The sequence below is a fragment of the Dipodomys merriami genome, unplaced genomic scaffold (assembly GCF_024711535.1).
Source record: "Dipodomys merriami isolate MVZ:Mamm:240054 unplaced genomic scaffold, mDipMer1.0.p SCAF_91, whole genome shotgun sequence".
Taxonomy (NCBI): domain Eukaryota; kingdom Metazoa; phylum Chordata; class Mammalia; order Rodentia; family Heteromyidae; genus Dipodomys; species Dipodomys merriami.
The window spans coordinates 4113750-4136641 of record NW_027206524.1 but is presented as its reverse complement, the minus strand read 5'-3'; the positions used below and the strand labels follow the sequence as shown (position 1 = coordinate 4136641).

At 42.5% G+C, this 22892-nt stretch overlaps 1 protein-coding gene and 1 long non-coding RNA gene across 6 annotated transcripts in view; one reads left to right on the top strand and one right to left on the bottom strand.

Annotated features, from left to right (window-relative positions):
- Nucleotides 1–17368, bottom strand: part of LOC138821338 (uncharacterized) — a 27443-nt gene extending 10075 nt beyond the window's left edge. The window contains exons 1-3 of the long non-coding RNA XR_011370136.1: nt 17269–17368; nt 11265–11372; nt 7696–7825 (exon numbers count right to left, since the gene is read on the bottom strand). This is a non-coding gene — a long non-coding RNA (uncharacterized lncRNA). The remainder of the gene's footprint in view (nt 1–7695; nt 7826–11264; nt 11373–17268) is intronic.
- Nucleotides 1–22892, top strand: part of LOC138821337 (exophilin-5-like) — a 52025-nt gene extending 29133 nt beyond the window's left edge. For 3 of the 5 annotated variants that reach the window (XM_070013489.1, XM_070013486.1, XM_070013488.1), the window contains 3 exons: nt 7797–7845; nt 13174–13309; nt 15250–22892. In XM_070013489.1, the coding sequence (XP_069869590.1) occupies nt 7797–7845; nt 13174–13309; nt 15250–20471 (5407 nt within the window). In that variant the 3' untranslated portion in view covers nt 20472–22892. The remainder of the gene's footprint in view (nt 1–7796; nt 7846–13173; nt 13310–15249) is intronic. The other 2 variants (XM_070013487.1, XM_070013490.1) reach the window with 1 other exon arrangement.

Here is a 22892-nt window from a genome sequence, read left to right as displayed (position 1 = left end):
CATGAATCATCTTAATTCTTTTTAGAGTTGGCAATTTTTGTTAAGCATTCTGTATCGCAATGCTAATTTTATATGCCTTTATTTTCTAAAGCCCTGGATCTCTATTCCATCCCCTTTAATTTCATTCTACTTTATATAACCATGTCCCATTCCTTTATAAAGTTACACTTAGTGTTCTCAACTCAACAAAGAGAGAGTTGGCTATAAAATACAAAAGTCACCAAGAGTTAAACTGTTAATTACTTACAAGGTACACATGATTGAATTAGAGGCATTTATATCTTGCCTGGGTGATCCAGATTTACAGGATCTTGATTTCACTTTCAAAATTGCACTCAGTGGGGAAAAAATAATAATAAAATCAGAAAAAAAGAACCAGCTCTTGTATGTAAAAGAGGGTCTTTATTTTTCTCTTACCTGAGGAATTTATTTTTTGCTCTTAAAACTCAGTGTTTTGTTTCTGTTTGTTTATTTTAAGATGGCTCCACTCTGTGTAGTCCAGCCCAACTAACTTTGTAGCTTAGGATGGCTTTGAACTCACAATCCCCCTACCTCCGCCTCCAGAGTGCTAGGATTACAGGCATGTCCCACTGTGACTGCCTTTGGATTACCAAAGAAATGATACTGGCTAGTGAGTAACCCACCTAAGCAGAAAATTGGGCTTTATCATGTGGCCAAATATAGTTGTTCATTTAAGAGAGTACAGTAACCCCTCCCCCCTCTCAATTTGGGCCTCAACCATAGCCCAAAAAGATAGTCTAATGAGATTAAGAAACTTTGAAAGAGAAGGACTGCACTTACATCACTTTTATTACAATGTTATTATTACTCTAGTTTATTAGTCATTGGTATCACTTATAAATTAAATGTTATCATAGATGTGTATGTATAGGAAGAAAAAAACATAGTTTATACAGATTTTGGTAGTATCAGTGGCTTTAGGCCATCCACTAAGAGTCTTGTCATCATATCTCCTCCCCTAAGGACAAGGGGGTTACTGAATGTAGTATCTTGAAGCTTTGGTTTCCTACTTTAGGTGGAAAAGAAGCTGTAGAGAGTTGGGCACTGGTGGCTCACATCTGTAATCCTAGCTACTCAGGAGGCTGAGATCTAAGGACTGAGATTTGAAGCCAGCCCTGGGCAAGAAAGTTTGTGAGACTTTTATCTCCAATAAACCACCAGAAAACGGGAAATGGAGCTATGGCTCAAAGTGATAGAGCAGTGGCCTAGAGCAGATGAGCTCAGGGATAATGCTCAGGCCCTGATTTTGAGTTCAAGCCCCACCACCGGCAAAAGAAAAAGAAAGAGAGAGAGAAAGAGAGGAAGGAAGGAAGGAAGGAAGGAAGGAAGGAAGGAAGGAAGGAAGGAAGGAAGGAAGGAAGGGAGGAAAGAAGGAAGGAAAAAGAAAAAGAAGAAGCTATTGGAAACACAGTGATTGTAGTTGTACAATGACTAAAGTATTTGTCATTTCTGCTTCAAATACCAGTTATTTTCTACCAAACGTACACTGTGCTCTAATGATCCTTTCAGATTTTAATACTATTTGTAACTGACTGCCCTGACCCAAGCTTCAAGGAAAGAAAAAATGTGAAGTATTTTCTATTGAGGTTTTATTTAATGCTAGTCCATGAATTCAAGAAACGTCTACCTCTACATCTGATCTGTAGCATGTACCAGTCTCCCATTGCCTCACATCTTTTTTTGGTCAGTTTTTTGTTATTGTTGTTGCTCCTAAGGCTGTGCAACCAGATGCCTCCAGTAAGTTGTGGTGATTTTAGGGATGAAGATTATTTTCCTCATTCCTTCCTTCAAGTGGTCTCAAGGTCTAGGGCCAAGGGAAAGTTCAAGGTTGCTAGTTCAGAGGGCCCATGAAGGAGCTGTGAAAATTTTAAAAATTGGTTCTGGGAAGGGGCTTTGCTTTATTTCCTCTGTTTATCTGATGCCATCTTCTCCTGCACAGAACTCTGACAAAAGCCTGACAGATCCATAGAAGGGAAGCAAGGCACCCTGGCTATTATCACCCGTGCCCAGGAACTGTTGTTGCTTTGTGTTTTAGCCATACTGGATTTGAACTCAGGGAACCTTTGCTTGCTCTACTGCTTGAGCAGCACCCCAAACCCCATGCCAGGAATTTTGACAGTCCTTACCATAGTGCAAATCATCAAAGCTTCATGGTTCCCAAACCGGAGTGAGCATTGAAATATCCTAAAGAGTGAAAACAATTAAATACTTTATACCTTTCTTCTAATCTGCCATTATTGTACAATTGCTGATGAGATTCTAATAGTGACAGCCAGATCACCCAGGAGCCATGGCTGCCTAGGACAAAATTCAGAACAATCCCCTGGCCCTCCTCCTAGCTCCTCTTCCTCCCTGCCTCCATAGTATTGCTGCTCACCAATGGGTACCACTCCAGGGCTCACAAAAGGAACCAGGGCCCAATTCTGACTTCTCCCTTGGCCTATGTTTTCAAACATAGATTCTTCAGTGGAGGTCAGGAGAGAGAAGAGGGAAGGAAGGAGGGAGGGAAGGGGAGAAGGGAGAGAGAGAGGAAAGGAAGGAAGGAAGGAAGGAAGGAAGGAAGGAAGGAAGGAAGGAAGGAAGGAAGGAAGGAAAGAAGGGAAAGCCAAGAAAAAATATAATCTACCTATTAATGTTCCAAAATCCCATCCGACCTTTTTGCTTACATAACAGAAGTACAGCTGGATGGCCTAGCTGTACACACCCTATGGATGAGGCAAATCTGGGCATGTCTGAGGAGCAGCTGGGTGGCTTCACCAAAACTCCTTGCATCTGAAGGGAAGAAAAGTTTCTTATAGGGACAGGGTGGCAAGCAGCACACATTCCTTCTCACATCACAGTTGTCACTCTAATCTATGTCACAAGGTGTCACGAGGCCTGTGAGGCACAGAAGAGAAAACAGAAATGCTGGTCACGCTGAGGTTGAGACGCACAGTCCCAGCTGTAGCTGGGTTTGAAGGGACACAGTTAGTGTCTGAGTAACCAGGCAAGACTCCGCGGAGTGCAAGATTTAAAGTGTGCAAGATTTAAAGTCAACACAGAATCATGAGGCTGAAGTAACAGCAGGTGAGGGAAGGGAGAAGAAGGCAGATGAACTGTCTTCTTCTCTGCCCCAAAACTAGGTGGATGATATAACGGCAAGAAGAACAGATGCAGCGGGGAAAAGAATGAGCATTCATTCATTCAACAAAAACTGCAGCAGAATGCCACAAACAGAACAAGGACACGCTGTCCCTGCCTTTCCAGGCTCTCCTGGTGTGAGGACCACACAAAATGTAGAGTCATGCACCAGAGTGATGCCAAGTGGGACATATTCTGGAACACACATGAGGGACATGATCTTAAATGAAGCCCTGACACAGCTCTTGGAGAAAATGACATTTACATGATTCTTCAGTTAGGAAATCCTGGTCCAGGCAAAGAGCTGTGAGGTGACTCACACCTGTAACACTAGCTACTTAGGACAGAGGTCAGGCAAAAATTTCGTGAGACCTCCCCCTATCAACCAATAACTAGACACACTGGTCCAGGCCTATCATTATAGCAATACAGAAAGCGTATACAGGAGGATCACAGTCCAGGCTGGCCCAAGCAAAAAGCAAGACACTCTCTCAAAAATAACCAAAGCAGACTGGGACGGTGGCTCAGTGGTAGAGTGCTTGCCTTGCATGCATGAGGCCCTGGGTTTGATTCCTCAGTACCACATAAGCAAAAAAAAAAAGCTGGAAGTGGCACTGTGGCTCAAGTGGTAGAGCACTAGCCTTGAGCTGAAGAGCTCAGGGACAGCGCCCAGGTCCAGAGTTCAGGCCCCACGACCTGACCCCCCCCCCAAAAAAAATAACCAAAGCAAGGTTGTCTGGGGACATGGCTCAAGCAATAGAGTAAATACAAACCTTACCCAAGTTCAAACCCCAATGCTGCCAAATAAAATATGAAGGGGAAAAAGCAAGAGATTTTTTTTAATGCCCACTACGGTAAAGGTAGAGTGACTAGAGATAAAGATGAATTTAAGAAGGATTTCTGAGTTTGAGTGAACAGGACTTGTTGACTGGCTAGAAAAGAGTGGAACATGGAGTCCCTTTTGAGCTTCTTTTGCTCAAGGCTAGCACTCTACCACTTGAGCCATAGTGCCATTTCCAGCCTTCTCTGTTTATGTACAGAGGAATTGAACCCAGGGCTTCATGCATGCTAGGCAAGCACTCTACCGCTAAGCCACATTCCCATTCTTATCTCTACCCTGCTGTAGTATATGAGAATTCCTGAATGGTACCTGCAAATGTATGAAAACAAGAGAGAATGATTGAGGGAGAATTGATTTGACAGGTGCAGAGTACGAGCTCCTAAAAGAAGGAGAGGGTGAAGAGGTAAAGGGTTTCTGAAGGCGTTCACCAGCAAAAAGTCTTGTGCTATGTTAACATTTTGGATACGTTGCTGCTGGAGAGGTAAAGATCAGAGGATTGTGATTTGAGGGTTGCCCTGGCCAAAAAAAAAGTTAGTGAGAGCTCCTCACCTTTACAAAACAAGCCGGGTTTAGTGGTTCACACCTATAATCTTAGCTACTCGGGAGGCCTAAGTAGAAGGATCGGAGTCTGCAGATGACCTCAGACTAAAATCATGAAAACCTATCTGAAAAAATAACTAAAGCAAAAGAAAAGGGGAGGAGAGGTGGTTGCAGGTGTGATTCAAGTAGTTGAGCAGCTATCTATCAAATAAAAGTGCTAGGTTCAAAAAAAAAAAAAGCATTCTACCACTTGAGACACAGTTCCACTTCCAGCTTTTTGGTGGTTAATTGGAGCTAAGTCTCACAGATTTTTCTGCCCAGGCTGGCTTTGAACCATAGTCCTTAGATCTCAGCCTCCTGAGTAGCTAAGAGTTACAGGTATGAGGCACCTGTGCTCAGCTCTCATTTACATTTTACATAGATCTCTCTGTTGGTGTGAAGGATAAAGAGAAGATGGAGAAATGGGATACTGGTGAGAGACAGAGCATCAGTAGGACTTGGGAGAGAATGCAGAAGACAAAAATATCTTTCTATCCCTTGGTACCGGCCAGTCTTCAGGGCCTACCCCAGCCTTCAGGTCCTCACTGATGCTCTTGTTCACATGATAGGTGGGAGCTCTTCTCATTAGAAACATGATTCGTTTATGGATACAGAGACAGATCCTCCCAGGGAAATGGAAGCATCCCTTCTCAATGAAGTCTGTTATGGTTCATGCAACAAAGCACACACTCAAACCATGTGCATGCTCAGATGAGTATGCTCCTGACACTCACTGATCATTCGTGCACTTGATGGATGCAATCTAGGCATCTTTTGGTCCTTTAGAAGATGAGGATCTTCCGCCCATTCTCAGAAACCTGAAACTTAACTCCAAATCAAGAAAGGGTGAGCTGGTGAGACTAGGAATGTGGGATGTGTTCTCTGGGCTGCCACCCACCAGGGATCTGGAAAGATCCCGCACAATCTGGTGTGTACTTTTGACTCCAGGCAGACAGAGAGATTTTGCCAGATCTCACCCTCCCCTGACATCCCTGAGTCCTTAGCCCCCTGTTCTTTTGCCACCTTCTCCCTACTACTTTTCCTGTGTATCCCCAGGTGCTGGCTCTGTGCCTGTCAGTCCGTTTGATGTGCATCGCCTTGTAGTCCTTAGCAAGTCTGGGCTTGCATTTTCTCATTATGCATCTAATCTTTCCTATTAGTAAACAGATCTCAAAAAAAAAAAACCCCACCAAAACAGCATCCTGATCTCAGCCATTTTTGCTTCATCCAAAGAACTCAAAATAGCACACAGCATGTCGTAGCACACAAACAAACAAAAAAAATCAATCTAGGTGGGAAGGAAGACTAAAATTACAAGCATTCCTCATCCAAAGATCAAAATCCAGAACCGTTGGAGATACACATAATGCCAAGAATGGAAAATTCCATACCTGACCTCAAATGATGGTGTATAGGCCAAATGCAGGCAACACTAAAAATTCTGAACAACATTACCTTATATGCCTAAGACATTTGTACAGAATAAATACATTTCATATCTAGACTTGGGTCCACAAATTTCACATATAGATTTGGGTTCTATCCCCAGGATATATCATTAGGGATTTGCATGTATTCTAAGATTAAAAAAATAAAAAAGATACCTACTAAAACAGAAAACATTTCCAGTTTCAAGCATTTTAGATAAGGAATATCCAATCTGATACTATTAGCAGAGCTAGTATTTCTGAGCAATACAGAAAAACAATTCTTGATATTAACTTTGTTTTCAATCTGGGCTAAATTATAAAATAGTATATATGAATATCTTTAAAAGATAAAAGCATTTGTGGGCTGGGAAGGTGGCTCAGTGGTAGAGCGCTTGCCTTGCATGCATGAGGCCCTGGGTTCGATTCCTCAGCACCACATAAGCAAAAAGAAAAAAGCCGGAAGTGGCCACTGTGGCTCAAGTGGTAGAGTGCTAGCCTTGAGCTGAAGAGCTGAGGGACAGCGCCCAGGCCCAGAGTTCAGGCCCCACGACCGAACCCAAAAAAAAAAAAAAAAAAAAAAAAAAAGATAAAAGCATTTGGTCTCTGTGGTTTTATGCTCAATTTTCATAAACCATGGAGCAGTTAGGAGTTTGGGCGAAGGTGGGCCTGATCACTTGCCACTGTTCTAAGCAATTTTGTTTGTTTGCTTTGATTTTTGCTGTTGGTCCAGGGCCTGGATGCTATTCCTGAGCTTTTTTTTCACTCAAGCTAGAGCTCTACCATTGGAATCATAGCTCCACTTGCTGCTATTAACTGGAGAGAAGAGTTTCACGGGCTTTCCTGCCCAGTCTACTTTGAACCATATCCTCAGATCTCAGCCTCCTGAGTAGCTAGGATTACAGGTGTGAGCCACCAGCACCAAGCCCTTTCTGCTTGAACTCTGGGCCTGGGCATTGTCCCTGAGCTCTTCAGCTCAAGGCAAGCATTCTACCACTTGAGTTACAGTGCCACTGGTTTTTTGGTGGTTAATTGGAAATAAAAGCCTCTTGGACTTTCCTGCCCGGGGCTGGCTTTGAACCGTGATCCTTAGATCTCAGCCTCCTGAGTAGCTAAGATTACAGGCGTGAACCACCAGTGCTGGGTTCCAAAGCAATTTTTATAGTTCACTTTTTAAATAATTCTCCTACAGATGAAGTCTGGTTTGAACTTAGTTGCTTGTTAAAATAGAAATGAACAGAAACAGAAAATGTCTCCATTTGCAATAAGAAGTCAGTGTTACCATTTATACTTAAGGAAAATTCTAGACAGCCTGTGCCTGATTCCTAGCTCAGCCACTAACTATGTTCCTTGCACCATGGGCTCTACCTCCATCTTCTAGTCTGTAACATAGGAGCAGCCATAATTAGTTCACTGAAAGGGAGTGAAGTAGCTAAATGAGTCACCACACAGCTAGAAGCTGAGCACAGGACTTGCCATCTAGTAGACCTTGGACAGATGTCTTCATGCTGTTACTGTGTTTGTATACTCTGCTCCAACATAAATTCACTATAAATCGCCCCCCCCCCCACACACACACCCCGCTTTGGCTACCTGAGTGGCAAAGATGGAAACATTGATTCCAAAGCATCATAGGAGTTTCTGAAATTTGGTCCAACAATACAAAGACACCCAGAATTATCTTTCCACAACACATCAGAAATATACCTTCCCAAAATACCAGCATGCAAATGATAAATGTGCTGTTGATCCTTCCTTCTGGTAAAAGTTATATTCTTCAATGGAATTATTTCTATTTCTTCCAACAGATATGGAGGTGGTGGACGATCTCCGGTGTCTGTGAGGGGAACAATAGACGTAAGTAGGCAGAAAGCCAAAGGTTAGATTCAGAAATTCAAATGAGCTGGGGGCTGGTGGCTTATGCCTAGAATCCTAGCTAGTCAGGAGGCTGAGATCTGAGGGTTGCGGTTCAAAGCCAGTCTGTGCAAGAAAGCCTCTTTTCTCCAATTAACCCCTAGAAAACTAGACGTAGTACTCAAAGCAGTAGAGCACTAGCCTTTAGCAAAAGAAACTCGGGAACAACCCCTGGGCCCTGAGTTCAAGCCCCAGGACCAACAAAAAAGAAAAGAAAACAAATTCAGAATGTATGTAATCCCAGGTTGGACAAATAAGATTTCCCCTTGGATTAGCTTCAATTGTACTTTGAAGGTTTAGATTTCTCCTGGAGAACTTCAAGCTTTCCAGCTGGGGTTGCTTTCCAGTTGGCTCTGATCCTGGAAGACTGAGACAGGAGACTGCCAGGAAGAAGAGAGGGCACCCAACTTCCATTTACCCTATGGGTGACATCTATGATGTTTTCCCAGGTGCCACTCCTCCAAATCCCTAAATTATTGGATAATGGAACAGGCCAGAGGCAACCAGAGTCAGTCAGTTTTACAAGGTGATGTGGGTCTCAGCGGAGCCCTGTCTGAGTATGATCATCATTTCTATTCAGAGAGGAAAGTGGGAAGCCATGCCGTCAGTGGCTTATTCCTATAATCCTAGTTACTCAAGAAGCTGAAATCTGAAAAATCACAGTTCAAAGGAGACTGGGCAGTACAGTTTGCATGACTCTTATCTCCAGTTAACCACCAAAAAGATGGAAGTAGAGGTGTGGCTCAAGGGGTAGAGCACTAGCCCTGAGCAAAAAGAAAGCTAAGTAAAAGTACAAAGCTCTGAGTTCAAATTCCAAGTTACCCCCTCCCCCCCCACACACAAAGTAGGATAGAGAAGATGGTGGAGCTGCCTGTAAGATTGCTTTGTCAATTTCCATTTTTCAGTCCCCAAAGTCCTAGTCCCTCAGCCCAAAGACAGCTGGAAGGGGTCTGTTGGTGCCACAGAGACTCTAGCCAAGATCCAAGGGCATGAACTTGGCAGCCTGGTCAAAATGGCACAGTAAGGAATGTCTGTATTTTCTCTTGAGAGCTGGATGACATTATTCGATGACCTTCTCAGAAGAGAAGGAAGTTGCCAGTGAAATATTTGTACAAGCAAGCGGTTTCAGAAGCATTGAATTTTTGGAGCTAGTCGGAAGTCTGCGGATCATCAAGTTCAGGGTTTCTCTCAAACTCAGTACAAAGCACATTTGGGGGGGGCTGAGCGATCTCTGTGGGGGGTGGGAGGAGGGCTGAATTATGTGGCATTGAGTTATTTGGCAACCATCCCAGCCTCCACGCTACTAGATGTTGGAAGTTCTCCACCCAGTGATGACAAAGATGTCTGCAGATTTTGTTAAGTACTCCCTGAGGAACGAATGCTCTCCAGTTAAAGAATTTTCTCCTTTCAGGAGAGGAATCCCTTCAAAACTAGAGTGAGAACTTACAGTCTGAGACACTTACACCTTATCAGGCTGGTACCCCTGAGAACACACCTCTGGGGTCACACTCCCCTGTGTCTCCTTACTGCCTGGCACCAGCTGGCACTCAGTAACTGAAGACAGGGTTTTATGGAAGCAGATGAGACCTCTGCAGTAAACCAGACACAGAATACATTCCCAAGCACCTGGAAGCATTGTTTCGTTGCCTTTACAAAAGCGTTGGATGCTATCAATGAGCTTAGGTTTCAGCTCCAACAGCTGTTCTGCAGGTTTGGCTGCACTAGGAAGTCCTCCAAATGTGCTTAAGGTGACTCTCTGACAGAAGGTTTGTTTGTTTAATTATGTCAGCAATGCCAACAATATCAGGAGGGTGAACTGAAGTTGTGTAAAAAGAAAAAAAAAGGCCTCATTTTACTCAGTCAGAGAATGAAATTGAGATCCTGAAAACAGACATTTTGATCCTGGCCACAGGACTTTTTTCTGACTTGCAGAGTTGTCAGTCCACTCCAGCGGGGGCCTTCAGGACATTCTATCACCAAAGAATAGTCACTGCTAACAGTAAGGACTCACTAGGTATTAGACTCCATTCTGGCTTTTATACAGCTTGAATCTACAACCCAGTGAAGGGGCTGTTGTAGTGGTGATTGTGGTGATTTCACCAGGAAAAAAAAATGAAGCTATAGAGATGTTAAGTCATCAAGCTACTAATGGGCAGAGGTAGGATTTCAAATATTTAGAACTTAGGTTGAAATTTTCAGTGTCTCAGCTGCTGTAATATGTGTGTGTGTGTGTGTGTGTGTGTGTGTGTGTGTGTGTGTGTGTGTCTGTGTGTCTGTGTGTGTCTGTCCATGTCTGTGTGTCTGTGTGTCTGTGTATGTATACATGCACCAATACTGGGGCTTAAACTCAGCATCTAGACCCTGTTTTTTTAGCTTTTTTGCTCAGTGCTAATGTTTCACCACTTAAGCCACAGCTCTATTTCTGGCTTTTTGGTGATAAATTTGGGATAAACGTCTCATGGACTTTCATGCCTAAGCTGGCTTTGAACTGAAATCTCAAGATTTCACCTTTCTAAGTAACTAGAATTATAAGCATGAACCATCAGTGCCCACCTTGTTGAATCTTTGATTTCTTTTGGTTTGTGTATGTAACACAATCCATTTATAACTGTACAAAGTATTACATCAACCCTATAGTGGAGAGCGTGGAATATTTAAGGCAAGATTCCTCTTTTCAGAAAGGTTACCTTCTAACTGAAGACATGTCTTAATAAAATAACAGTAAAACCCAACATAGTACAAAGAACAGGACTAGGGATCAGATCTGATAAGTGTAAATAGCCCTTCGCACCACATATTCATGTAATGAACATTCATGTGATAGAAGTCAGTTATTTCCTGAAAAACTGTTTTCTCCTCTGAAATATGGGAATGATTATCCCTCTCAAAACCACAAAATTAGGGCTTATAAGGATGGTGTGAGAGAGGACATACTTTATACTATTAAAAACTGAATAAATGGCTGGGCACTGGTGGTTCACACATGTAATCCTAGCTACTCAGGAGGCTGAGATCTGAGGATCTTGATTCAAAGCCAGCCTTGGCAGGAAAGCTTGTGAGCCTCTTATTTCCAATTAACCACCCAAAAGCCAGAAGTAGAACTGAGGATCAAGTGATAGAGTACTAGTCCTGAGGAAAAAAGCTCAGGAACAGTGCCCAAGCCCTGAGTTCAAGCCCAGTTCCTGAGTTCAAGCCCTCGGTCTGGCACATACATACAAAAACAAAACCTGAATAAATGAATAATTAAACTATGAGAAAGGTGACAGCAAACAAGTAGATAAAAATGACCCAGAGAAGTCTAGAAGGGAATGTTGTTGTGGGTAGAGTATCTTAGATCTCGTATTAATCCATGTCTAACATACTTGCCAGGTATTCTGGATATAAAGGAGAATATTATTCTTTTCTTGGTCACTTTAGAGGTTGGTCCACTTCCAGGGTTCCAATTCATTTGTCTTTGAATCTTTGGTTTCCTATAACAGAGAGGGGCAGGCCTGAAACTTGTGCTAGGAGGGCACAGGCATAAAAATAGAACCATAAACCATTTAGAACATGGCATAGTAGATAAAATCTAGAGACATGTAAGTCGGCTGTTGGTGGCTAGCTAGTCAGTACTGAGGAGGCTCAGATCTGAGGATCCAAATTTGAAGTCAGCCTGAGCAGGAAAGTCCATGAGAGTCTTATCTCTTATTACACACCCAAAAACCATAAGTGCAGGAATGGCTCAAGTGTTAGAGCATCAGCTTTGAGCAAAAAAACTAAGGGATAGTGCTCAGGCTCTGAAATTTAAGCCAGAAGAAAGTGGAAGAGGGAAGATATAGTATATACATTATATATTACATATATAATATCTCTCTGGAGATATATAAATATATATGAAGATATACAGGTCTCTACAGAGACAAAACACTAGAAGTAGCACTGTGGCTGAAAGTAGTAGAGCGCTAGCTTTGAGCAAAACAGTCCAAGGACAGTGCCCAGGTCCTGAGTTCAGACAGGCAGAGATAGAGAGACAGATACAGGGACAGGCATCAGAGACAGAAGACAGAAGGAAGGTGTGTGGCAGGATAAGGCTGAGCAGAAATGGAGTCAATCATAAGTGACTGAGCCAGTTTGACAGAGGAAATGTAAATGGAGTTTTTGGCACAAGAAAGTAATAGTGTGGGTGGAGATAATTCTCCCAAGTTTGTGAAAACAAATCAAGCTTGAAAGTAGGACAGTGACTGGGTTTGGTGAAAACATAAACATTGTTAGTTAAAACAAAAAAAACAAAAACCAAAAAACAGAAGGGAAAGCGACTCTCTGTTGGTCTCCCAAATCCTTTAAACTGATAGTAGTAGTTTAAACAAAATAAGATCATGTTTTTAAGGTCTTTTGTAAAAAACTACTAAATTGGGGCTGGGAAGGTGGCTCAGTGGTAGGGTGCTTGCCTTACATGCATGAGGCCCTGGGTTCGATTCCTCAGTACCACATAAGCAGAAAAAGCCAGAAGTGGTGCTGTGGCTCAAGTGATAGAGCACTAGCCTTGAGCTGAAGAACTCAGGGACAGTGCCCAGGCCCAGAGTTTAGGCCTCACGACTGACCAAAAAAACTACTAAATCAACTCATGGCTGTCTGAAGGGCTCACAATTCTAGATAAATTCTGCATAGGAATACAATTTTTCCCCTAAATCCACCAAATTCACAAATGTTCAGATCCGAGTAATATTCAGGTAACTTCTGGGAACATTTCAGAGATTTGGGAGAGGGAAGTAGCAGCACTGGGGTTTGAACTCAGGGCCTTGTGCTTGCTGTGCAGGCACTATAACATTTGAGCCACCTCTCCAGCCTATAAAACATGCTCTTGATCGAATCTACAGTGTTTAGAAATCTGAAACCTTAGCCATTGGGGCCTTGGAGACAATACCCCCATCTTCAAGGTGAGTTTCTTTCATAATTATCAGGACCATCCCTCCTACAAACTTTTGATAATTCGGTGCAAGTCTGTAGGCAGCTAGAGGTTCAGGATCTTACCTGAAGCACATGAAATGAAGAGCAGTAGTGTACTTGTATATAATACAAAAGAATTCAAAATTCATGATCAGTCTGCGAGTGGCAAAACCAAGAAAACATTAAGTTGAAAAATACATGTTGGGAAAATTGTTTGTTGTCCCTGAACCTGGACAGTTAAGCTTTTGACTTTTTTTTAATAAGTATTTTGGCTGAAGAGGGTCTAGAAATGATATTGTGTGTGTGTATGTATTAACAATTTCCTTTTGTTTGCATTAAAATCAGCAGGAAAAAATATCCAGTTTGCATCTGGAAAATCAGCCAGTTAACAGTGTGTTCGTGCCCAAGCCATCAACCATGAGGGAGGAAAGCAGACCTCCTCCCTGGGAGGCCTCAAGGCTGGAGAACGAGTTTTTCCAAGGTAAGTCTCCATATCAATCACCTTTGCAACTCAAGGTCAAAAAGGGATGCAAATAATACAGCATCACTTCTATTAAAATATGTGCACTGTTGCTGTTTTTGTTCTTGGAGGTGAGGTGAGGGCCTCATCCTGTAATGCAGGCTAGCCTGTGTACCTCAATCTGCTCTCAAACTCACAATCCTCCCCTTCAACCTGTGGACTGCTGGGATTACAGGTGTATACCACCATACCCAGCTCAAACTCTGTGCTCATGTTTGAAGTTTCTTTATCTGAAATTTCCTCATCTTGACATGTGCTATTGACACAAACATTGAAAAACCTAATGGTTAAATATAACCCAATCAAATATTCTCAGATCAAGGGCTAGTAAATGTATGAGCTGATAATAACGTTTAATATTTAACCTCAGGCAAAAAGGAAATACATCTAGATAGTTTGCTGTTCTCCCTAGACCTTTATTGCTCCTGATCAGGAAAGACACTGTAATGGGAAATCTACTACTCATCAAACTATTAACTTTGTAGAGTAGATATTGAGAAAAACTGAACCAGAGGGCTGGCTATGTGGCTTATTGGTAAAGTGCTTACCTAGCATGCATGAAGCCCTGGATTTGATTCTTCACTACCACATAAAGTGAGGCTATGGCTCAAGTGATAGAGTTCTAGCCTTGAGCAAAAGAAGCTTAGGGATAGGGCCCAGGCCCTGAGTTCAAGCCCCAGGACTGGCAAAAAAAAAAAAAAAAAAAAAAAAAGGAACCATATTCTAAAGTACCATATGCACGCATATGTCATTATTCTACAACCATAGTTCCCCTTACATCAGTTATTCAAGGTCAAACTAAGCCTGACCACTAGTCAAGAAAATCAACCAAAAAGTAACAAATACAGCTTGGGGAACTAAATCCAATTTGCAAAGGTAATGAAATCCCTTCCATTTTTTGGTGTCTGGCTAGCATGGTCATTGGTGAGAGAACCTTGATTGGACACTAGGTCTCAGGACACCCTCTGTAAAATGGTCCCTGGAATACAGACAGAGGAAAATCTACTCAAAAGGCACAGAAACTGGGGGACAAAGGGTGAACAAATGCAGCGGTGATACTCACTAGACACTAGGTTAAAAATGAAATATACAACTTGTTGGGGTGGGTGGGAGGGAAACATTGGGAGAAAGCGAAGGAAAGGGTGACACTGTTCAAAAAGAAAAGTGCTCATTACCTGACTTATGTAACAGGAGGAGGAGGAGGAGGGGAGGGGAGGAGGAGGGAGAGGAGGAGGAGGGGGGGGCTGGGAAGGTGACTCAGTGGTAGAGTGCTTGCCTTGCATGCATGAGGCCCTGGGTTCGATTCCTCTGCACCACATAAGCAGAAAAAGCTGGAATTGGCACTGTGGCTCAAGTGATAGAGGGCTCACCTTGAGCTGAAGAGCTGAGGGACAGCGCCCAGGCCCAGGCCCAGAGTTCAAGCCCCACGACCGACAAAAAAAAAAAAAAAAAGTTTTATTTTAAGGCTTACCTTTACAGGCATTATGGAAGGTTTAATTTTTAAGGACAAAGCATAGAAAAGAAACTTGCATTACTGTCTTGTAAAGTCAAACTCAAAAAAATCAAAATGAATGTCATCACATTTATGATAATATGATAGAATGATAAAAAGTTTCTTGAGAGGGTCTAGGCACTGTCCTTGAGCTCTTTTGCTCAAGGCTAGCACTCTACTACTTTGAGCCAAAGTGCCATTTCTGGTTTTCTGGTGGATAGTTAATTGGAGATAAGAGTCTTGCAGACTTTCCTGCCTGGGCTGGCTTCCAACTGCGATCCTCATATCTCAACCTCCTGAGTAGCTAGGATTACAGGTGTGAGCCACCAGCACCCAGCTTCTTGAGAGAGTTCAACAACTCAAATTATGATTAAACTATAAAAAAGAATTAATTCATATTCTCCTTTAGTTTTAGATGACTTGGATAGCAAACTTGCTCAGGAGCAATCTACAAGCTCAGCGAATGCCAGCTATGCATCAAGCACGCAGTCTGGCCATTCTTACTCCAACAGGAACAGACCTAGAGCTATCACAAGAAGACCCCAAAATCGTCATGAAACTTCTAATATGTCCATCTATGACATCTTGAGACCAGGAACTCCTAGAGAAGGTTTTAAAACCTTTTCCCCTAGGACAAAGACAATTTATAATATGTATAGGACAAAGGAACCCAGCAGAGGCTTAGAAGATAGTGTGCAAAAGAATACATTTGGGAGCACTTCTCTGTGTTTTGATAGCAGACAACGATCAGCCTCACCAGCCACGGGGCATTTCACTGCAAGAAGCTTACATTTTCCAACCACAACTGAGAACAGGAATCGATTTGTACCTGCAAGCCACCAGCAGAGCCCAAAGAGGACTCCATTATCATCTATCATATGGAATAGATCAGATTTTTTGAGAGACAGACAGAACCAAGAAGAGTTCCATAGCGCACCGTCACCCATGGAAATTGACCCTGCTGAACAGTGTATGTATCCTCACTGTCTTCGGGAGAATAGGAGACATGAATGGTTCCATTCACAGAATGCTTATCAAAATGCACGTTTAAATGATCCCCTGGATACTCCCATGCATCCTGACATATTTGAGAACTCAGAGAACATGCCATTTTACCATCAGGACAACCCCTTTGCTAGGTCATTCTTTAGCAATGCTTTTAAACAAAGTAGAGAGCACAGATTTGGACAAAGTTCTTTTTGGGGCCAACAGGAAGAATGTTATTCCTGTTGGCCTGACTTTCATCAGGGTAGGAAGCCATTCAATTTTTCCAACAGAGACTTTGAAATGTTTCCCTCTGAAGCAAATGTTCATGGCCACAGTGTCCCTCCTCAACACTGGAGGCCATTTTCTCCAGTTTTCAGGAGCCAAGAAAACCCATATCCCTGGCAGTCTGGTTTTCAGATGCCACCACTGGAGAACATGGAGATATCACACACAAGTGAGAACCAATCCACTCCTTATTTTGGCACACCAACTTTTGGCTCCATGTCTGATTTGAGTCATCCCATGACAACTACTGGGTTGGAATATCAAAAGGACAGTTGTCCTGAACACATGCAGAGAAACAAAGAACCCTTTTCATTTGGAATTGACCAGAATCTAGCACCTTCATTCAGAAATTCCTTCCCCCAGGTTCCTGATGATAAAAGGAATTCTCAGAGTCCCAACTTTCCGAATTTCACTGTCACTCTACAAAATGTCATTCCTAATAAGCCAGACTCCCTTCCAGGAAGATGCCATACAGAAGCTACTGTGACCAACAGCACTTTACTTGATTCCCTTCCTCTGGCTGAAACCCAGCCCAATATCTTGGTCACAGAAATGAATGAGAAAGACATGAATGAATCTCTTTCCGAAGACAAACAACTACACCAGACAGACCAGACCAATATGACAGAGATTCCCCCGTCTATTTCACAGACAGTGATCTCAAACCCCTTAACTGATTTTCAAAATCCTCTCTCCCAGGATCCAGTCAAAAATGACAGATTTGGTTTAAATTCACCTAGCAAAGGAAGTTCACGAAAGTCACCCAGAGCCTTTTCCAGGAAAAATGCCTCCCCAATTTGGATATCACAAAGAGATACATCCAATGAACTTAAAGGGATCAAGAAACTTGACTCAGCGGCTTTCCTTCCTTTCCTTCAGCAAAGCACAATGCCACTATCTTTCCCCAGCCCAAGTCAAAGTTGCCGCAAGGAACTGGCAGTAAGTAAAGGAGACATTTCCAGCACTAGTAAGAATAACCAGCAGTGCTCTGAACCTACTGATAATCAAAACACACAGTCTCCCGAGGAGTCTTCTCTTTTGGATACTGAGGCCAAACAATATCCCACACCTCGTTCCACCAGCTGCAGCAAGATGGCTGCCAATAGGCCATGTGACTCTTTGGCTCTATCATCAGGGATAACACCCAATTCCTCACCATCGAATTATTCTTTTCGTGATGCTCGTGTGATTTCTTCTACCACCAGAAGCCCTTCAGACAATGGTCCAGCTCTAGAAGAGAGAGAAGACACAGACAATGCTACCACAAAGCAGAATAGCCAGTGTGCTATAATTAGCCCTTCAGAAACCCCAAAGAGCAATGATGGTCATGTGCCTCTCTGTGAGGATGTGGTTGATTTTGTCAAAGGCCATTCCCGTTCTCCTTTCAGAAATGGAAAGGTAAGACATCGTGTATCCTGTATTGAAAAGTTAAGCCAAACAGCAAGTTGTTCAATACCCCCCAGCGAAGGCTGTCACCCCACAGAAAACCAAAACAATCCCAAAGCTTCGGAGCTTAACACCATTTATTGCACTTTGCCGAGAAAATCGGCCAGTTTCCTCATCAATGGCAGTCAGCCAGAAAGTAAGGTAAGGGCTACATCCATTAGGAACGGGCCACTTCCCTTTCAAATCAAAAACACTGTGCCAGATCCGGTGAAGAAATACGAGTCGAGCAGATGTGATTTTCCTGAGTCAGTGAGTGAGTGTTCCAAAGTGGTTTCTGATTCCATCACCGTGGCATCCGAAGCCACAGAGAAGATGGCAAAGGTAAGACCCATCAGATCTGCTTCTGTGAGGAAAGGACCACTTCCATTCCTTGTGGGGCGGTCTATGTCATGTCCTTCAGAGAAACCACAAGCCTCCACTGGAAGCGATGAAACAAACAACAAATCAGTCTTAGACACAGACGCTGCTTCTGTGACACCAAAGACCAGGGGGAGACTCTTTTCCTCGCTAGAAAGCAAATCACCTATTAGAGATGGTTCTTCCATCTACACACTGCACCCAAAGGAACTCTTCCAAGAATGCACTGAAAAGATGGCTGCCCCTGGGACAGGGGAGGAAAACCCTTTACCATTTTGTGCAGACATAGCCCAAAAAGAAAACAAGAACACATTACATAAATTCAAAACTACTAGTATGTTTTCTGTTTCTGGGAATGAAGATAATGTAAAATGTCTCGAAGTGGTTTCAATATATTATACTCTACCCAGGAAAGCCAGCAAAAAAGTTTGTAACCTCCTTCAGCAGTATGCGCAAAACACGAGTTCGCTTATGGAATCCCTGCAGGTGGAGACGGAGGCATCTCCTCGTGCTTTAGGAGAGAGGGTAAAGGATTCTACACAGGAGCGGTCAAGTTCACCTTCCCCAAATGTAAAGATGACAGAAAGCTCTGCTCAGAGTTTGACTGACAACAAACTGCCAGATAAGGGACCCTCTGAGCCTACATTAGAAGAAATGGCTCCTGTTTCTCTGCATCAAGGAGAATCTAAGGCCAAAGAGACCTTGCAAGGTGACTTAGTTAAAACACTTCTAGGTGATTTTTTGCAAAGCAGGAAACAAAAAGGGAGAACTTTACAAAGGGAAACCCTTCCCAACTCTTTAACACAACAGGACAAAAATACTGCAGCAGAAACACCAGAAAATTCCCAAGAATCCATTCAAGCAGAAAATAGTGGACCCTCTAGTCTGCCAGCTCATTCGGAAGATAATGTTGAAAGTTCCCAAACCAGAAGAGGTTCTGGGGAGTCTGCAGGTACAGACATAGCCATTATGTCTACCCCAAGTACAAGGTGGTCTCTGGAAGCTCACCTGGCCCCAGCCCCGGATGGCAGCTCCAGTGAGCCACATCCTGGGGAAATCGGAGGAGAAGCTGGAACAGATCATCCAAAAGTGACTGAGAAAACTCTTGCCGAAAGCCAAACCTTCGCTCTAACTTCAGCATCACAGACACTGCAGTTTGAGGAGACTCACTCAGGTGAACCAGATTCAGGGAAGTCTGAACCTAGAGAATTACCCCAAGGAAACCAGGAGCTCACTCTAACAGAGAGCAGGAAGGCTGGGGGAGAAAGGCAGAAGTTGGACTGGGATCAAACGTCACTCACTAAAGGAAATCATGCAAATGACACCAACTTGGATATCCTACACAAAGGAGAAGACAGATCCACTAAACATAGATTGGCAGCCATGTCTAAAGCAAACCAAAAATTCCCAAGTAACCATTTCAACCCCAAAAGACATGTAGCTACTATCTTCCCCCAAAGTGGAAGTGAATCTGGCTTTGGTCTTTTATCTCTTGGCAGACTAGAAGACACTGCACTGTCTCCAAGGGCTGCTGTAAAGCCCACAGAATCTGTGGATGAAAACATCCTGAGGGACGAGGAGACAGACATGGAGGTTTCTGAGAACCCTCTTCAGGTTACTGGCATAGCCAGCAGAGAACCTTCTAGTCATTCCTGCCATCAGAAATCTAATGACATTTCACAGCGACCCCAGAGTGAGCTTAAAAATGTCTCTGAATCCCCACCAAAGCATGAGAATTCTAAAGATGTTCCAGTAGCTCAGCTTGTAGAAGAAGAGTCAGCATCCACAGCCAAACTCATATCAACCAGCCTCAGAGAAGCTGACTTCTCTGATTATCAGAGGAGGCTCAGCCCCCCTTTCTCCCTGGAAACTGTGCAGAAATCTCTGATGAACCTCTCCCTGGCTAGTTATCAGCAGCAACATAGGAGGCCTGTGTCTCCAGGATGGGAACCTGAACCACAGCTCTATCGTTCTAAGAGTTTAAAAAGCATCCATGTGCATAGTGACCTACGCACAAGTCAGCCACCCAAAGCTAGGGGGCGCCATTTTTCTGAAAGCACCTCTATTGACAATGCCCTGAGTCCACTGACCTTAGGGAATGACTTCTCTAACCACAGTGGGTACAATCGAAGATTCAAATCTTTCTCTGAATTTCCTTCCTGTGATGAAAATGAAAATTGGGCTTTGTACAGCGAGAACAGGACAAAAACAGGTCTCAAGTCCACGTCGTCTATCTCTAGACCCATTGATTATGGGATTTTTGGGAAGGAACAACAGTTGGCTTTCTTGGAGAATGTAAAGAGGTCCCTCACCCAAGGAAGATTATGGAAACCAAGTTTTCTTAAAAACCCTGGCTTCCTGAAACATAGTGTAAATAATCCTGCCAACCCATCCCAGACAGACCCCTCGAGCTCCAGTTCACCAGAAGATGGATCATTTCCAATTGAGCCACTCAATATTTACGAAGAAGACCCCGTGGAGTCGGACTGGGACACAGACACCACCACAGATGATGAATACTACCTGGATGAAAAGGACAAAGAGTCAGAACTGTGAGGTGTTAAAAAAAAAAACTGCAGGAGGCATTGTATTTTTTTTCCTATTTCAATCAATATTATTTTATATGATCAGGAGCATATCGGCATGGTGCCTTTGCATTCCTCTCTTAAGAATATCCTCCTTTGGTCTCACTGTGTTGTGAATGCTTAGAGTCCTGTATAATTGATCATGTCACAGTGTACTTAAGATCTAGCTTTGCCATATCAGAGAAAATAATGCATTGTCTTCTTATATTTGGCTTTTGACCAAGAGCTCTTTAAATCTGTCCACTCTTTTAAACTTCAAACTCTCACCCATTTGAGCTCAAAAAAATAGGTCGTAGAACTTTAAATCAAGTCTGCTGGACCAGTTTAAATATGCAGAGTAGGCTGAGATGTAGCTCAGTGACAAAGTGCTTGTACAAAGTGCTTGTACAATCCCCAGTACCAAAAAAGAAAAGACAAAAAAATTTTTTTTGCATAGTAAAGAATACCATTTCCGGGGCTGAGAAGGTGGCATGCCTTGCATGCACAAGGCCCTGGGTTCGATTCCTCAGCACAACATAAGCAGAAAAAGCAGGAAGTGGTGCCATGGCTCAAGTGATAGAGCGCTAACCTTGAGCTGAAGAGCTGAGGGACAGTGCTCAGGCCGAGAGTTCAGGCCCCACGACCAACTACAACAACAAAAAGAATAACATTTCAGGCTCAGTGATAGTGTTTGGCTAGCATGCATGAAGTACTGGGTTTGATTCCTCAGTACCACATAAACAAAAAAAGGCAAAAGTGGCACTGTGGCCCAAGTGGTAGCCTTGAGCAAAAGAAACTCAGTGCCCAGGCCCTGAGTTCAAGCCCTAGGACTAGCACAAAAAATAACTTGAGGCTGGAGGCATGGTTCAGAAGTAAAACATCCACTAAGCAAGCACGAAGCCCTGAGTTCAAACCCCAATATTGCCAAAACATAATATTTTATTATTCTTTGCTTAGTGCATGCCTATGCATAGACCTTTTCTCTATTTAACACACATGATGATATGTTTTCTATGTTAAAATTACATAAAAAATATTCTGAGTTAATATTTTTATACAAAGAGTCTGATCAACTTGCAAGTCCTATTTCTGTAAGTTTTGTGGGCCCACTAATTTGCTACCAAAGGTGGAATGAAGTTAGGGTGTCAGTAAGTTTATGCTCAAAGCAAAGTAAATGAAGGGCAGAATAACAGTTGCTTTGGAGCCCAATCCAGATTGCTCTGAAATCTACTGTCTGAATTCAAAGGTGGTTGGTGGCCAATGATCATTTGCACTATTTGTCATATTTGCTTGTTGGTCTGACTCAGGAACCAAGAAAACAAGAAAATTCATAAAAATAGCACCATCTACAGTTTTATACTTTTATAAAACACTTCGTTAAAGAAGTCTAGCAGATTGCTATGTATTCTAACATACAAATTGCTGCTTTTTATTGTTTATTTTTGGTATAGCTATAGTAATTTATGTCACTTTTATATTCATAACAATGTTTTCTAAAGTTATTATTAATAAAATTGTGATTGAACTATATGTGTAAATAGAATACATCACTACGGAAACAATACTGTAAGTATGTTGCAAATTCTTAAACTAGTTAGATGTTAGACTGATATGTTCATATATTTTGTACAGTTAAACTCATTTAAAATAAGATTTAAAGCCAGGCACTAGTGGCTCATACCTGTAATCCTAGCTACTCAGGAGGCTGAGATCTGAGGATTGTGGTCCAAGACAGCCCAGGCAGGAAAGCCCTTTAGACTCTTATCTCCAGTAAACTACCAGAAAACTGGAAGTGGCAATGTGGCTCAAGTAGTAGAGCTCAGGGACAGTGCCTCAGCCCAGAGTGCAAGTCCCACGACTGACAAAAAATAAAATAAGTTTACCCTTGCATTGTACATGCATTGATGCTAATAACACCTTTACTGCTACTAACAATGGTTAGAGATATGTTAACAAGGGTGATATGTTAAACAAATAAAAATCAATAAATAAATGAGAAAGTTAAAGCTATTTTGAAAAGGAGGTAAATATGAGTCCTGAAGGGGACTCTGTTTTTTTTATATATAGAAAATCAACTCTGTTTTTTTAATATAGAAAATTCAAAACCTTTGTAAACTTAATAGGCAGAATATTAGAGAGGCTGTACAGGCACAGACTTGCTTAGTGGTACTAAGTGGTAATTGTGACAGAATGCCATTTAAATACATAGTGTAAATATGTAAATATCTCACTTTCCATGCAACTTTGTGAATGTATTCCCACCAGGGGCTCTTTGTGACACTCAATGCTTCTGGAAAAAACCATAAGCACTTTTTGTTAAATCCCTGTTCTCTTAATGTAATTGTTCCCAGACCCATTCTCTAGATGTGGAATATGTTACAAACTTAAGCTTATGTGGAAATAAATGACTTAA